The 16,917-nt window shown below is 41.1% G+C and overlaps 1 protein-coding gene across 4 annotated transcripts in view; it reads right to left on the reverse strand.

Moving 5' to 3' along the window:
- Nucleotides 1-2,509: 2,509 nt before the first annotated feature.
- The window catches only part of NME8 (NME/NM23 family member 8), a 40,205-nt gene continuing 25,797 nt past the window's right edge, over nt 2,510-16,917 (reverse strand). For 3 of the 4 annotated variants that reach the window (XM_025185168.3, XM_025185163.3, XM_006124125.4), the window contains 7 exons: nt 13,399-13,559; nt 12,274-12,452; nt 10,019-10,163; nt 8,927-9,034; nt 6,364-6,515; nt 5,062-5,206; nt 2,698-3,059 (listed from right to left, as the gene is read on the reverse strand). In XM_025185168.3, coding sequence (XP_025040953.1) covers nt 2,813-3,059; nt 5,062-5,206; nt 6,364-6,515; nt 8,927-9,034; nt 10,019-10,163; nt 12,274-12,452; nt 13,399-13,559 — 1,137 coding nt within the window. In that variant the 3' untranslated portion in view covers nt 2,698-2,812. Of the gene's footprint in view, nt 2,653-2,697; nt 3,060-5,061; nt 5,207-6,363; nt 6,516-8,926; nt 9,035-10,018; nt 10,164-12,273; nt 12,453-13,398; nt 13,560-16,917 lie in introns of those variants that run through there. The other variant, XM_025185161.3, reaches the window with a different exon arrangement.

The following is a 16,917-nucleotide window of genomic DNA, read 5'->3' on the forward strand; positions in this document are numbered from 1 at the left end:
CAGGTATCTTTGGGGCCGTGCAAACGTTGGTCCATTTACTCAGAGAATAAGGAGGGACCCTCAAAGGGTAGATCCTGTATGGTGTTCTGTAGTTCAGGGGGCACCCTGGACCGCTGCAACCAGAAACTGCGGTGCATAACCAGCCCCATAGTCATGGCACATGCAGCCATGTCAGTCGCATCAAGGGCGGCCTGGAGCACGGCTCTAGAGATCGCCTGCCTTCTTTTGAGAGGCTCTAAATTCAGGCCGAGTCTCCTTGGGGAGTAGCTCAGTGAACTTATCCATAGAGGCCCAGGTGTTATAGGCATAGCAAGACAGCAAAACCCGATGGTTCGCTATGCGAAATTGTAGGCCTCCAGCCTAATGCATAGGTCTTCCTGCCCAACAAGTCTATTTTCTTGGCATCCCTATTTTTGGGGGTAGTGCCCGGTTGACCCCACCTCTCCCTTTGGTTCACCGCCTGGATAACAAGGGACTCAGGAGGCAGCTGGGAGAAGAGGTATTTGTTCCCCTCCTGGAACACGAAGTATCGACGCTCAGCCCTCTTGTCCATTGGTGGGAATGGAGGCTGGGGTTTGCCAGAGGGACTTAGATATTTTGGCCACCATTTTGTTAATGGGGAGGGCCACTCTGGTAGGGATATCCAACTGTAAGATGTCAATAGTCGGGTTGGAGTCCTCCGACACCCTTTCAGCCTGGACTGGTCTAGGCCAGGCATCGAACGAGGGTGCCCTCGAGTCCATGGAAGAGAGAGTCACTCATAGCCTCGTCAGGGGAGAAAGATGAGGACCCCTTTTATCCCATCGATACAGGGGCTTCGGTCTGAGAGAGGACCTGAGAGGCTGCCAGTGAGAGCCCCGTGGGGGCTGGACCACCTGGTCCTCAGGCTCTGAGGGCCTTGGGGAGTGACTGCCCCAACGTGGGTGACCGGGTCATTAGGGTTACCGAAGGGGACGCCCTGGACCCAGAGAGAACCGACTCCAGTCTAGAGGGGCCCATGCCCTGGCGGTAGGCCCATGGAGTCCAAAACAGCCACTGAGATGGGCCTGGAGCCTGTGTGGGCCAGGACTGCTTCATCACTGGTACCGGGATTGGCTGTGCCCATTGATACTATTGCTGGTGAGCGGAGGTACTCCAGTGCCGTGATTGGTGGGAGTGGGACCAGTGCTGGGACCTGGACCTGGACGACCAGGAGGACTCTGCTTCTAAGTTGGCTGAATACTCTGACGCTGACCATGGCGGGGCAGAGGCAGACGCAGTTAGTGACCTGCATGACGGGGCATCCCGAGCCATCAACTTCGGCTTACCCTGGTGCTGGCAGGGAGGAAGAGGAGACATGGCCAGGCCTGGGCAGCAGTCAAGACCTTTGCCCTGGTGCTGAGGCACTGGCCGGGGCCAAGCTCACTGTTGGTGCCGGCCCTGAAGGTGGTGCTGCACTTGGGCCTGGAGAGGCATGGGAGATGACTATTGTGGAGAGGTGCTTCTTAGGCTTCGGTGCCAAAGTGCTTGATGCTCCAACCGGTGCCACCTGAGGTCCCAATCCTTTCCCGAGGTCGGTGCCAAGGTAGGAGATGGGGACAGCTCAATCAGAACCCTGGCTGCCTCGAAAGCCTCCAGGGTCATGGGCTCCAGGAAGTCCCTCATCAGGCTGGCATCCCAGTACGGACTTGGATGCTTGCCCTGATGGTGCCACGTGCCCCACTTGAGGGACCATGGAGGGCACGCACCATGGTGGCAACCTACCCCTGCTAGACCTCCTCTTCTTCTGAGTCACTGGGGACTGGGAATGGTGTCGAGGTCCGTGCGGTGCCGCAGAGGCACGCAAGTGGCCTGATGCCTCCTGCACCAAGGCTGGGGTGCTCTGCATTGCTGGTGCCAGGTCCAACACTGATGCTGGTCATAAAGCTGCCTCCATTAGAATGATTTTCAGGCACGACTCTCTCCCACTTCATCCATGATTTAAACACCTTTCAAATTCTACAGGCCTTGGACAAGTGAGCCTCTCTCAAACACTTAAGGCAAGCAGAGTACGGGTCACCGTAGGACATAGGCCTCTGGCACTTTTCATAGGTTTGAAGCTCTGAGGGCCGGGCATGCCCCACTGCATGCCCCGGGAGCATGGAGCAAGGACTGCGGTGGGTCCTTATCATTAGAAAACAGTACTTAACAACTATTTAGAGAACTGATAAGAAACATAACTGTTGAAACTAGAACAAAGAACTTTAGAAGCGAGTGACTGCTAACGGGTGCTTGCTAGCAAGCACAGGAGCGTGTTCTAATGACCATCCTGGACTGTAAGAAGGAAGTGAGAGGGTGGAAGGTTAGCAGGGGTATATAGTGGCCGGTATACTGGCGCCATTCCAGGGGGCTTCCCTGCTGGCTCAACGGGGTACTGCTATGGGAAAAATCTCAGACAATGCGAGCATGCTGCGTGCCCACACCTACATGGAATGGGCATGAACAATCACTCAAAGAAGAAGTTATTTGATTTTTAATACTCCTTAATGCCAAGTCTTTGAAGACCCACCAAGGTTGACTGGCAGCTTACTGTGGGCCCTAGGAGCAAGAAAATGATTGCAGTACCACAGCTAAGCAGGTTTCCAAGAGGTGAGAGACCTACATTACAACAGGACAAGTAATAATGGGCTTAATCTGCAAAAAAAGAAAGATTTCGGTTAGATATTAGGAAAAACAAAATTTTTCATTCTGGAGAAAAAGTTTATTTTACCACTGCTTTTTATATAGAGAATAAAACAGAACTAGGCAGATAGATAAATAACCAAACCATATAATGACTTACATTTTAACTGTTTCAGATAGATCTTCCTTTTCTTAGACTATTCAGATCAATCTCTCCAAATACATATTCAATGCTCTTCAGTGCATGTTCCTTATTAGATGAGCCATGAACTGCATTTCGCAAAATATCTTCTGCAAATTGAGCTCTAATTGAATCAGGAGAAGACTCTTTTGCTATGTCTGGATCTGCTGGACCCATTAATTGCCTCCATTCCTCCACAGCATTTTCTTTAGTTAGGATCATTACCATTGATGGACCCCTGCAGAATCAAGATATACAAATATCACATGCATTACTACAGCTTTGCAGCCATAGAACATAGTGCAAGAGTGAACTTTATATTGAGTAGTTAGCAAAAGTTAACTCCTAGGGGAAATGTGTTCCTTATTTATTGTAGGAAACAAGTATGTCTGACATTAGAGATGATGAAAATTAGTTCTGGGGGTGACATTTCCCTCATATACCCCTGTGGGTCTGCATTTGAAAGGCCACCAGGAGAAATGTATGGTGAGGTGAAAAACTGGTGATGCAGAAAGAGTGAAGATGGGAAAGTGATCTACTAGAGGAGGTACATAGTTAAAACTAGAAGATTTACCCAGAGTTTTGTTTTCTTTCATTTAAATCATTGTTCTGAGATAGGGCTGGGGATGCAGGGTGTACTTGGGATAGAGGGCAATCCCAGCCCTCTCTCACTGCAGAAGCTGGAGCCCAGTGAGAAGAGTCTGTCCAAGGCCACTGCAGCTGGTACAGCCAGGGGAGGAGTGCATGTCCCCTGGCTGGGGGACAGACAGACACACAAACAAACTCTGTCAAATATATAGTAGATAGCTGTCCCTTTCTCCATCCCTGCCCCATGTGTCCCAATGGGGTTTTAGCTGTCCCGGGCCCCATCTCTGGCGCCTTGTTTTCCCCTGTACTCATTATACAGTATAACTGTCCCTGCTAGCAGACCTCTCCTTTTCCATTTTATGAGAAAGAATCGCATTCCAGACACATCCTATTGTTCTGGCACAACCAAACCCTGACCTTGCTTTAATTTAGGATAAGAGGAAGCTGCATACCAAATTTGGTGGTCCCAGCTCTTACTGTTTAGGAAGTCTTGAACAAATGGACCTACAGATGGATGGAGAGACAGACAGATGCACCTTTCTAAAATACTTACCTTGCATTGCCTGGGTCCAGTATGGGACTGAAGGGGGAGTGGCTTGGCCTAGGGATGGAAAGGCTCAATCTGGGGATGGCTAGGCAGGCCTCCCACCGGTGCTTCCCAGGCCCAGCGGTGCTGGGAATAGCAGGCTATGGCTTCTGCAGCATGGGCTGAGGCTCTACTACCCGGTTCCAGTGGTGCTCCAGGGAGAAGGCACAGTAGTGTGGCAAGTGGAGCTTCCCGCCACCCCAGTCTGGCACTGAGGCCGAAGTGGGAGGAGCTTAGGGTATGGAGACCACTTACTTGCGTCTGGGGCAGGCAAAATAGTTATCCGCATCCCAGTGGGCCTCTCCCTGGGTAGTGTGGCTGCCCCCCAGAGGTCACTCTGCAGTATACAGCTGTCTCCTACATTTGCTGCCCTCAGTGATGACTGTGAACATATCGTCTCTCCAATCACCCTCCTCCTTTTCCATATTATGGAAAACAATCGAATTCCAAAACAATCAAAATCCCATTTTCTTGGCACAACCAAACCCTGATCTTTCTTTAAGTTAGGATAAGAGGAAGCTGCATACCAAATTTGGTGGTCCTACTTCTTAACGTTTAGGAGGAGATCTTGAGCAAATGGACTCACAGACAGACAAATGCGCAAATCTCTAAAATATAGATATAGATGAAATTTGGATTCCTAATACCCTTTGAACAAAAAAACCCTCATTTATTGTGGAAAACAGTGGCCTTAATTCATTAGCTAACGCATTCAGTGGTTAGATGGTTAACCTATTTTCCCATTCTTTGTCCTTTGCTTGGCTCTCTTTTTTTGAGGAAAAGATCCAAAAGGTGGTCATAACTGGGCTTGGTGGAATTCATAGCTGCTGTAAGTGAAACCCACTGCCTAATAAAGGCAAAAGACTATATTCAAAAAAGTAATAAATGTTTAAATTCTTTTTATACAAATTCTAAAAATGCCCTACATTTGACACAAAAAATGACAAAGAAGGGCAGAATTCCAAGAATTTTCCTATGTTCAACAAAAATGTTTTGCCTGCTCTATAAAGGCAAAGTTATAAATGCTATATTTACATAGCACAATATAGTAAAATCAGGCACTTACTCAGACATATAATTCACTAACTGGTCAAAAAAGGGTTTTCCTTCATGATCTTTATAAAACTGTGTTGCCATTTCATGAGTGAAATTTGTTTCCTTCATCTGAGATACAATAAATCCAGCATTTGCAACCTTCCGCATAATGTCATCTAGGAGAATAAAAATACATTGGTCCTAATTTTTAAAATTATTTTAAATACACGTAGAAATTATAGTCTTGAAAAATCGCAGAAATTGATAATTTATTTTCTGGAAAATTCATGAAATTATAACAATTAACTTGCTATGTATAATAGGGAGCAATCAGGAGAGAACTCTTGAAGAGATCAAGACTCCTTAAAAACATATGATAAGTCATTATCAATCATTTACTAATACAGTTCCATAAAGGTGACATAAAATACGAATCACTATTAAAAATAACAAAAAATCATCCTATTGTTTCTCATTGGACAGTTGGAATATGACATCACATACCAACTGGATTTGCAAGATCAAACTGCATAGTTCTAAGATGGGAAAAAAGAGATTCATAAAAATGAATGGGGGCATATAAAAATCAAAATAATCACAACAGCTGTTATTATAAAACAGAGAATATATCTTATATTGGGGGTCTGGACGAACAGGTACAATTCCTAAGCTTGCTACTGCCAGACTCAACTCCATTTTTTCAATTATGACTATAGGGAGTTTTATCCTTCCTTTTTAATGTCTTCCTCTTTCTCTCTGTATGTCTCATAGTAAGAGATTCATCACCACCTCCAAGTCCTGTGAGAGGAAAGAACCACAGGCAATTTTGGCTAATGAAATTTTAGTAGCGAGGCAGAATCAAGAATTACTTCATTTCCATAAGGTTTTTAATAGGTATGTGGTGAACAAGTAGCTGGTTAAACAGTTTCCCAGTAAGTATCACCTTTATTGGGTGCTGTTTACCAGGTAATGGTTAACCATAACCCAGGAGCAGCCCTCAGGGAGTTCGGGATACAGAGGGTGGGTGAAGCGGCAAAAGAGGGTAGGAGGGCTGCCAGCTCCCAGCCTGTGAGCCCATGCAACTGCCCAACTCTGCCCACAACCATTTAATCAGTTCACTGGTCAAACTTCACGTTTAATCAGTTAACTAAATGAATGGAATTTTACATCCTTTGTTTTTAAACATAGCAAATGCATTTAGGAAAGACAAAAATAATTCATCTGATATAATTTATTTGAAAACTGTACATTGGTACTATTTTGTAGGAATGAGGTCTTCAGTTATTTTGGAATGAGATCCCCAGGCCTGGTATGCATGTTCTAGAATATTTACCTTTATGTTCCATAACCGCGGTGGGTTTGATAACTGCCAAAGTATGTTCCACGGGGAAGAAGAATTCTAGTTCCTTCTCAGCTTCACCAGGTGAAATGCTGCCATGCAGTTGATTGAGAGGTACATTATCTACTGCGTACTCTGAACGTAAACTAACAATTATTAAAACAAGAAGTTAATGAAGTGACATTTTCATGCTTAAGTATTAGAATCTTTATTCCTATGAATCTCCTAACTTAATGATAATTCTGAGGGTTGAGCTGCTAGTGGACACTGGAGACACAAAGTATACTTTGTGAATATATTTTAGAAATGTGCATCTGTCTGACTCTCCATCCGTCTGAGAGTCCATTTGTTGAAGACCTCCTAAACTTTGTGAAATTAATCAATATATTCTAAACTATCATTTTGGCTTTTAGTGGGATTTGTGAACCTAAGTCACTTAAGTGCTCTTGAAAATTTCCATTCTTGTCTGCTGCCACCAGTGAATGTTCAACTACTTCAGAATATTACTTTGTCCTGTTTACCTATGTGATACTATAATGATATGTCTATATCATGTGCTAGCAATATGATTTACTGCTCATGTATACATAGTTGGGCTAGTTCTCATCACGCTAGCACAAATATAAATAGCAGCAGAACAGGGTACAAATAGCATCATATCATGGTCAGCACAGCAGAAACATGGCTGAGCCATGCCAAGTACAAACACTCCTGAAACTGGTGGGTATGTAATTGGTACAGCTCACTTGTGCCTCTGCTGCTGTTAGCCACACTCTCACAGCTACAGTGCTATTTATACTTGTACTAGCTTGAAGAGAACTAGTGTAAATAAGTGTACACAAGCAGGGACTCACACTCTTAGCTTGTAGCACAGATGTAACCCAAGACACTGAACTTGGAAGATTAACAGCAGTTTTACCTACTTTTAGCTATAAATAATCTTTCCTACAATTTTTAAACTACTAACTAATTCCCATTATGACCACTAATAATAAGTCTTACTAAATGATAAATATTACCACTCATACAGATGACAGACACTGATGAATGTTGTAATACCACAACAGCTACTTAATACATTACAAACACTGTGGCCAGGTCTACACTAAAAAGAAACATCGAATCAAGATATGCAATTCCAGATATGTTAATTATGTAGGTGGAGTCAATGTACCTTGTTTTAAGTTTCCCCGCCATCCCCTCAGTGGGAGGCCAACAAGAGCAAACACTCTCACCTGCTTCCCTTACTCTTGGCAGAAGCAGGAGTACAGGCTGCTGGCAGGGGGCCCCTCTGAGTTCAATTTAACGAGTCTTAACTAGACTCATTAAATCAAACTTTGGAAGATCAATTGCAGCAGCGTCGATCTTCTGTTTAGTGAAGACATGGTCTAAGTACCTGACATAATTAGACACATTAGTTAAAAGAAATTAGTATATCTGAAAAAGAAATTGAGCTATAAATAAAAGAATATACTCCCACAAAGGCACCTGAATTCCATTTAGCTAAGCTATAGGACATGTTTCAAAGAGAAAAATAAGAAAACAATTTGAAGCAGATACATCACTGCAACCAGTCGGACATGACTCCCATCCCTCATCTTCACTGGTGTCTAGCTGACAAGACATACTCCTCTGCTTTCCCCTTCTTCCCGGACCTTGGTTTTCTTAGTTATAATTTGTTAAGCTTTTTACCATGTCTTTGGTATGTTATCTGTAGTTTTTTGTATCCAAGGCCATGAGGCCCCATTTTACTTAGAAACCATATTGCTTATGAATATGTATGTAACCTGTGGAATGTGTGTGAGGTGTGAATGAGAAATACCCAACTAAAAGGGCAGTTTAGGATCTGTGACCTTTTAAGGCAGACAAAGACCCTGCAAGCAGATAAATTAACTGAGAAGTAGCCAGACTCTCTCTTGCCTCTCTCTTGGACAAAATGTAACATCACAGCAGAAACCTGGGACCACCCAGAAGGACCTCTCAAAGAACATCATGGTTGAGTCTCCAGTAAGCTGACGTCTGGCCAGCACTCCTGCCACCATCGAAATCAGAAGTAATCTATACTGCACTTGCAGCCTGCCTCCAAACTGCCAGCATGAATGTGATGTGTGTGTGTGAATATCACTTTACTCTTAAAAATCTGTGCCAATAAACAACCCCAGAAGCAATACTGCTCCAGCTCACCCTTTGTCCATGTTTGTTCCTCAGAAGGTCTGAGGAAGTGCAACAATCATCAGCAAGAGTAATATATAATTGATAGTTCACTAGCAGAAAACAGATTAGCTGTCAACTGTGTACATCACATAAATAAATCAAACTGATCATAGTTCAAGAGATCTCTCTTCTTTTCAAAATCTTACAATATTCTTTTTTAATTTTAACTTTCATCTTTGTTTACTAGCCATGTGTTTTTGATGTTATGCGCAGTACACTATATAATCAAAAACACCCTAAAATCTTTCTGATGCATATATCACTCATAAATTAGAAGTAAATTATGGATGTAAATTATGGATGTGAATTTTAGATTATGAATTATAGCTATTGTAAATACTACCTGTTTGGACTCTTCTCCTTAGCCTCTTCAAGAGTCTTTGGGCCTAGTAAATCTCGCCAGTGTTGTACAGCATTTTCTCGTATTAAAGCGAGTGCAAGAGTTGGACCACTGTTAAATGAAATGACTAGTGTTAAAAAAGCATTAAAGGAACCCCCAAAATATCTGTTTAAAGAATTTGATTAAATTAAGAGTAGCCAGGGAAAAGGTGCTTTCATATTGGAAAGATTTAAAATCCAATACACATTTAAATAACTGAAGTTCCAGTGATTTTTTGTATTTTTGGGCAGTGTTGGAGAGCAATGGATGAAGGTAATTTAAATGAACAAGGCTACTCAACAGTGCCATTGCAAGGAATATCATAGATTTCTACATCAAAGGTGAAATCTTGGCCTCACTTAAGTCTATTGGAAGTTTTGCCATTGAATTCAATGGAGCCAGGATTTTCCCTTAGATCACCAGTCCAGGACCACAGAGAATATGGTGAGGATGTCAGCAAGAAATGTCACGGACACACTCTTTGAAAACTGGAATTGCTTTTGCTTGAAAAAACTGTTGTTACTCTGCATGAAAGAAAATGTCTACACTGTAATGATAGTCACACTTACTTAACATATTCTGTTGACATCAGAGGAGGATGAGTGATATTTGTCAGATGTTTGGGGAAAAATAAAAGTGAATAAAAGAGGGTTAATGTGATGAATTGCAAAAATCAATGTTTGTATATGCTCTTGATAATTTTTTTTTGATTTTTCAAATACTGCTTTTGCCACAACTTACTTTCTTGAGATCTAATTATTCCCCAGATTTAGTAACATTCAGTATGTAATTATTCTTAAAGTTTGGAGCTAGTTAGCAAACATAGGTGTGGTCATTCCTTGAGGGAATTCTATCACAAAGTGGCCAACTTCTGGATAGCATGTCTATCTGATATGCCTGTGAATGTTCTTATTATCCATAAAACTCATTTCATTTATACTGAACTCCAGGACTTAACTGTATCTTATGGCAATGAGTTACACAGATTAATTATGTATTGTAAAAAATATTGCTTTCATTTGTAAGTTCAAACTCATTGCCTTTCAATTAATGTACCTTGTCATATGTTCTAGAAGAGTTGGGAAAAAATCTTCATTTTCATGCTCCTTGTAAAATTGACGTGCTTGTTCTTCTGTCAGAACTATTTCTCTTTGCATTGCTATTGTAAAGCCATCATCCTTAATCCTTTTCAGAATAGAATCTACATATAAAACATTGAAATAGTGCTGCACTGTCATAATTTAGTTCATTTTATACTTGTTATATTTTCATATTATAGTTTTTCCAGTCATATCATCTTAAAGTTTTCCAAAAAGTTTTCCAAAAACTCAGGGATGGGCAATAAGGGTATGTCTAGACTACGTGGCTCCGTCGACGGAGCCATGTAGTCTAGATATACCCTAAGTGACCAAGATGCAGTTTGCCGTGGTTAGTTCCTGGTGGGCTGCTGGATGCTTTATTTACCTATGCATTCATAGGTATGGCCGCTTACAGCTCCCATTGGCTTCTATTTGCCATTCCCGCCCAGTGGGAGGTGCAGGAGGTGTTGGCCTGGTCCATAGCATGTCCCACAGCTCCCATTGGCTGGGAATAATAAGCCGTGACCAACAGGAGCTGCAAGTAACTGTGCCTGCAGACGTGTAGGTAAATAACATCTCCAATCACCTGCCAGGTGCTAACCCTGGTGAACCGCACCTGGCCCACTGGTTGCTTATTGCCCACTCCTGGGTTAACTTGTTCATTTTGGAATATAAAAAATATAATTCATAACAACTGCTACAGAGATCAAATAATCATTGCCTTTTTTGCCTTTTTAAAATCATTTTGAACAAAAGAAGGAATGTCAGAGAAGTCACATTTACTTTGATTTAGCTTTCTGTTTTTGCAGGTTCTGAAAGTGTCACTGGGTAATCTAAGGGAAAGGTAGGCTGCTTATGAATATATAGCATACAATTACTTTCTTAAAAACCCTTTTACACACACACCCTATTAATAGCAAAGTCTAACCAATCCAATTCATTATGATGAGTCCAAAGTAATGAGTTTGAAGAATGTTGATTTTGGTGCCTAAAAAGATTGACTGTTGGTGCTAACTAGCTGTTTTTTATTTAAAGCAAAGGATAACATTTTGAATCCTGGATTTCTCCGTTATAATTGATTTTCATTTGTTGTTTGTTTTTTATGTAATCTACAGATATTTTGATGATTGCCAGAGATGGTAGGGCACAGTGCAACTCAAAGTATGCCTGATAACACTATTCTGGGTCAGTACAATTGTTTTCACTGCTACGATATCAAAAGTCATGCTTTTCTGAGACATACTCAAAAATAATCAAAATATGTTGGGAGAAAATGGATTGCAACTGTGGCTCTGGCAAGTCAATAAACATCAGGAACTTATAAATGCTGTCAAAAAACCATTTTTTCTATTCAAGAAATGTGCATGCATATTCTCAAACTGAAATATTAATGAGCATTATCGCTCCCCCTTAGGAGGGTCCGGAAGTTCTAACAGAAGGCATAATTACAACTGAATTCTGTGACTTCTTGCAACTAAGCACTATCTGACATGAACAAAGGTGACAGGATCAGACCCTTTGTAAGGACTGCAGAACTGCTCTCCTGTTTGCATGAGAACTAAATGTCAAAATCACGAAAGTAATTCCATTTAAATGTAAGAAGAATGCTGCTAGTAGTAGTCTTTCAAATCTATGTAACAGACATTATTTAAACTAGCCAAAGAAGTGATCTGGCAGAGAATACTCAACCATTCAAGGACAGTGATACAAGCTAAACTGTTTGAACAGAATGTACAACCCATTTAAATATATTTTCAATGCAGTTAGACTCTCTTACTAATTTTTCTACAATCTGAAAAGGGATCTATAGATGCAATTTTTGACAAACTGACCTAGGATAAAAAATGATATCCACACAAAAGTATGAAAAGGCTGAACAGAACGAACATGTATTTTTTAAATGCACTTCTGTCAACATAAAGCTGAGTGCAGAAAATAATTTGAAGATAGCATGATCTAATGTGCAGAACACTGGACTGGAGAACTGGATTCTGTTTCTGGCTCTGTTACTTGCCTGCTAGGTGACTTGGGACAAATCATTTCACTTCTATGTTCCTCTGTCAGTTGGGGATAATGACGTTGACCTACTTTGCTAAGCATGCTGACATTTATTGGAGAAAAGTGATAGATAAAAAGTAGGTATTATTTATTAAAAGAACTAGAATTTTTGGAAATCCAAAATAAAAGACCTTCTTGTGTACAGCAGATGAAAAACTAGTTATCATCACTTACTTCTTCTTTTCTTTAGTAGAGAAGGTCTAATTAAGGCCAATGTTTTTTCAACATTCTGGCCAGTCCTCTTTTTGCCAAAATCTGGAAAAAAGAAGGCAAGCTGCCTGCTAGCCTCTTCTATACTGTCTTCCACATCACATAAATTTAACATATTCTCGGATTCCAAAACTTCTTGCAAGCTAATCAGAGACAAAAATAACTCTAAATTAATGTATCTTTTATATTCATTTACTAATTGATATAAATGTATCAATAATTGACTTGCTGAAAAAATATATATTTAGTACTCTAATAAAACATGTGAGAATAGAAGTTACTTTGATTATGATTCTGGATTCCAGCAGTTCTGCGGAATGAAGATATTATCCATTCCTAAGAGAGTATTAGTTAATTGCTATGTTATACCATAATAACTATGAAAAAGAAATCTTGGTCATGCAATGTTTCTATTTGTTTGCCTTTGAATAGCATCTGTGCTACTCAAAATTAATGGACACTAGCAGTTTATAAAGAATGATTGATAAGAGGATCATGCTTTATGCATCTAAAGCAAGAGCTCTAAAAATAAATAATTTTTATTGTGACGTGTTTATAATTGTGAGGATCACTCAGTTACCTATATATGATCACTCCAATATCATTTCACACAAAATTTATCCAGGAAAGGCTACTGCAGATGTAAATAAAAAGACAAAGGATAATGACTAAAAGAGTTTGTTAATACTATCTTTATATTCATGTCAGTACAGGGTCATGTAATAAGACTGATTTGGATCAGTGCAGTTACATATATTTAGACTGCAATAAGACTTCACAGACTGCAACATCCTTTAATGTGCCTAGCCCACACTGCAAGCCAGTTTGTTTGGGAGGTGCAGATCTATGGCCCTTTATTGTTCTCTTCCTCAAGAATGCACTGATGGGATAGTTCCTGCACTTCTGCAAGTGCTTGGACTGCTGTTGTGATGGTTGGCTGTGTGGGCTACACATGGTTAGAGAGACTCTTGCTTAATCCCTGCATCTGCACAGCTATGCATCTAAAGGCATGTGACAATCAGCTTTTTTTTTCATTATTTCTCATGTAACTCCATAAAACATAAGTGTCATTTGAATTTTTCCAGTTACCTTACTGGCTTTTCAGGCTGAGGCGCTGCAGATATAGACTCATCTGATTTATCTAGTTCTTTCCATTGAGGAACAGCACCAGTTACCTCCTTTGGTTTAGAAATTACCAGAATATGGGATGGTCCACCAGTCATGAATGTAACAAAATCTTCAAAATCAGGCTAAAAAACACAATTTTTCATTTATACACTACAAAAAGATTTGTTTGACCTTATCACCAGAATTGAAACTATATGGCTACATCTACACTGGCATGATTTTCTGAAAATGCTTTTAACGGAAAACTTTTCCATTAAAAGCATTTTTGGAAAAGCACGTCTAGATTGGCAGGATGCTTTTCCGCAAAAGCACTTTTTGCGGAAAAGCGTCCGTGGCCAATCTAGACACGGTTTTCCGCAAAAAAGCCCCGATTGCCATTTTCGCGATCGGGGTTTTTTTGCGGAAAACAGTACTGTGCTGTCTACACTGGCCCTTTTGTGCAAAAGTCTTTTGGAAAAATACTTTTGCCCAAACAGGAGCAGCACAGAATTTCCGGAAAAGCACTGACGATCTTACATGAGATCGTCAGTGCTTTTCCGGAAATTCAAGTGGCCAGTGGAGACAGCTGGCAAGTTTTTCCGGAAAAGCGGATGATTTTCTGGAAAAACTGGCCAGTCTAGAGTCACAGCCTACATGTGGGCTACGTCTAGACTGGAATGATTTTCCGCAAATGCTTTTAACAGAAAAGTTTTCTGTTAAAAGCATTTGCGGAAAAGAGCATCTAGATTGGCACAGATGCTTTTCCGCAAAAGCACTTTTTGTGGAAAAGCGTCCGTGCCAATCTAGACGCGCTTTTGTGCAAAAAAGCCCCGATCGCCATTTTCACGATCGGGGCTTTTTTGCTCAAAACAAATCTGAGCTGTCTGCATTGACCCTCTTGTGCAAAAGCTTTTGCGCAAAAGGACTTTTGCCTGAACGGGAGCAGCATAGTATTTCCGCAAGAAGCACTGATTTCTTAAATGAGATCGTCAGTGTTCTTGCGGAAATTCAAGCGGCCAGTGTAGACAGTCTAGACACAGCCGTGCTGTATAACGTGCTCCCATCCCACTGTTGTATTTACAATCACCATATAAAATGATATGAAATGTAGTATAATAGCTTGTGATAAATCCAAATTAGTTCAGGTGAGAGAACAGTATAAAATATGTCCCAACCTTTAGTGTAAATAAAATATCTGAAGATCATTGAAATTATAGTACTACATACAACCTGGGTATCAAATGTTCTTCCAACTTAATGTACTAACAACTCATATATGAGATCAAATGTAATGTGTGCAGCATATTTGACCAAGGCACATGATGTAAAGCAGTAGTAGGGAACCTATGGATCATGGGCCGAATCTGACCTGCATCACAATTTAATCTGGCCCACAGTGGGGCGCAGCAGCCATATAGCACCTCTTCCTGCAGCACACAGCTGGGCACTAATTTCAGCTCCTTTTCTTGAATGTATATGAGCAAGCAAATGAAGGTGGGGTGGTCAGAGTAAAGAACCACACCAGGTGGCTGGGCAGCAGCAGGGCAAAACACCAGGCAGCAGTGTGGCAAACCACTGAACCACTTCCTGCAACACCAGCTCCAACTACCGCTGTCCCCTCCTCCTGCATGCAGGTGAGGAGACGCATGCAGCGAGTAGGGTGGCTGGAGTGCAGAGGAATGCTGGGAGGCTGGGCGGTAAACCTCCAAGTCATTTCCCTGCCTGGGATGGCCAAAGTGGGGAGGAATGCTGGGCATCAGGGGAACAAGTCCTGAGTGTCTTCCCTGCTTGGGGCAGCCAGAGCGGAGAGACAGCAGGGCAAGCCCACTAGCTGCTCTTGCAGCCAGTAGCCCCAGCCGGACACTACTGCTTTTTCCTTCTTCTGTACACATTTTTAGTACATGCTGGCTGTCCTCACTGAAAAAGTGTTGATGGTGTAGGTGGCTGTTTGAAGATAAAAAGAGTTTCGACCCATTTCAAGTAAAAAATGGCTTCTGCACGCAAAAGAAGAAAACAGTGTTGTGTTTTTAATGAAAAATAGACAAATGACTGCTTTTGTGGAAGTGAAATGCAAGCCTGATTCCCTGATTTGTGGAGAAGTGATTTCTGTCATGAAAAAATACCCTAGAAAGACACTCAATTCTGGGGGAATTCTGTAATTTGACTATGGCTCCAAATGCAACAATTGAAGAATTTCCCCAGGAATAGACACTACAACTAAAGCACACCACGGGCAGTTGCATGTGGACAAAATTAAAGAAAGTAAAAAGATTTTGAATACGAAACAAACAATTTCATAAAAACACAAAAGGAGATTAACAGTGTTATGCAAGCTGGTTATGTGGTGAGTGAACTTACTGCAAACAGAATTTGGCTTTATTCAGAAGAAGAGTTTGTAAAGGAGTGTGTTGTTGCAACTGGAGCTTTAGTGGCATGGGAGAAACAAATTATTTGAGAGTATGAATTTGTATTGCAGGACGGAGTCAGATCAAATTAAGGATATGGCTCAGGACATTGAAATGTCTTTGAAAGATTCTGCAGCAGATTTTGAGTTCTATTCTCTGGCTATTGAGACAAGAAAGAAATGGATCACCTTGGCCTTGATCTAAATAAGCTGATTTTGTGTCATTGCATCATTCAACAAGAGACTTTGTACACAGTCCATGTGACTGAACAATGTTGTATCAATAGCAAAATCAAGCATTAACTTTATCAAAAGTAAATGATTAAATAGTTGCCAGTTAGAGCTATTGAAGAAGAGCCATTGAAAAGCTTTGAACCAGTTTATTATTATGAAGTGCAATGGCTGAGCTGATGGACTATCCAGATGTGGTTTTATGACTTGAGGAATGAAGTGAGATTTTTCATGACAATGAATGGAAAACCAGTGGTTGAGCTGAGTGATCCAAAGTGGTTGTGTGACCTTGCATTTATAGTTGACATTACTCATTACTTGTCAAAGCTCAATGTCAAATTGCAAGGGTCTAACCAGCTTCTTACTTCTGTTCTTGCTAATGTCAAATTAGTTGAAGGTAAATTAAAGCTGTAACAAATGCAACTGAAAAGGGCAACGTAATGCATCTGGAAAACGGCAAAAGGAAGTATTTCTTCATGCAGCACACAGTAAAGCTGTGAAACTCCTTTCTAGAGGATGTTGTGAAGACCAGGATTTAAACAGGATTCTTTCTAAAAAGAACTAGATACCTTCATGAAATTCTTGATAGGTCCCTCAATACTTATTAGTCAGGATGGGTAGGAATAAATGCACCATTTAATGTAGAAGTACTTGATGTACCTGAAGCCTTTCAACATGAACTCAGAGAAATGCAAAGCAACAGTGAACTTATGGCTAAATACAACAACATGCTTCTGCGGGAATTCTACACACTCTATGTAAGTGCAGATAAATTTCCAAATTTGGGACAGGCACTGAAAATTGCATCACTGTTTGGTACTACATACTAACTTGAACAGTTATTTTTGAAGCTTTCTCTTGTGAAG

This window comes from Pelodiscus sinensis, chromosome 2 (genome assembly GCF_052426305.1).
Source record: "Pelodiscus sinensis isolate ZL-2025 chromosome 2, ASM5242630v1, whole genome shotgun sequence".
NCBI classification, from domain to species: Eukaryota; Metazoa; Chordata; order Testudines; family Trionychidae; genus Pelodiscus; species Pelodiscus sinensis.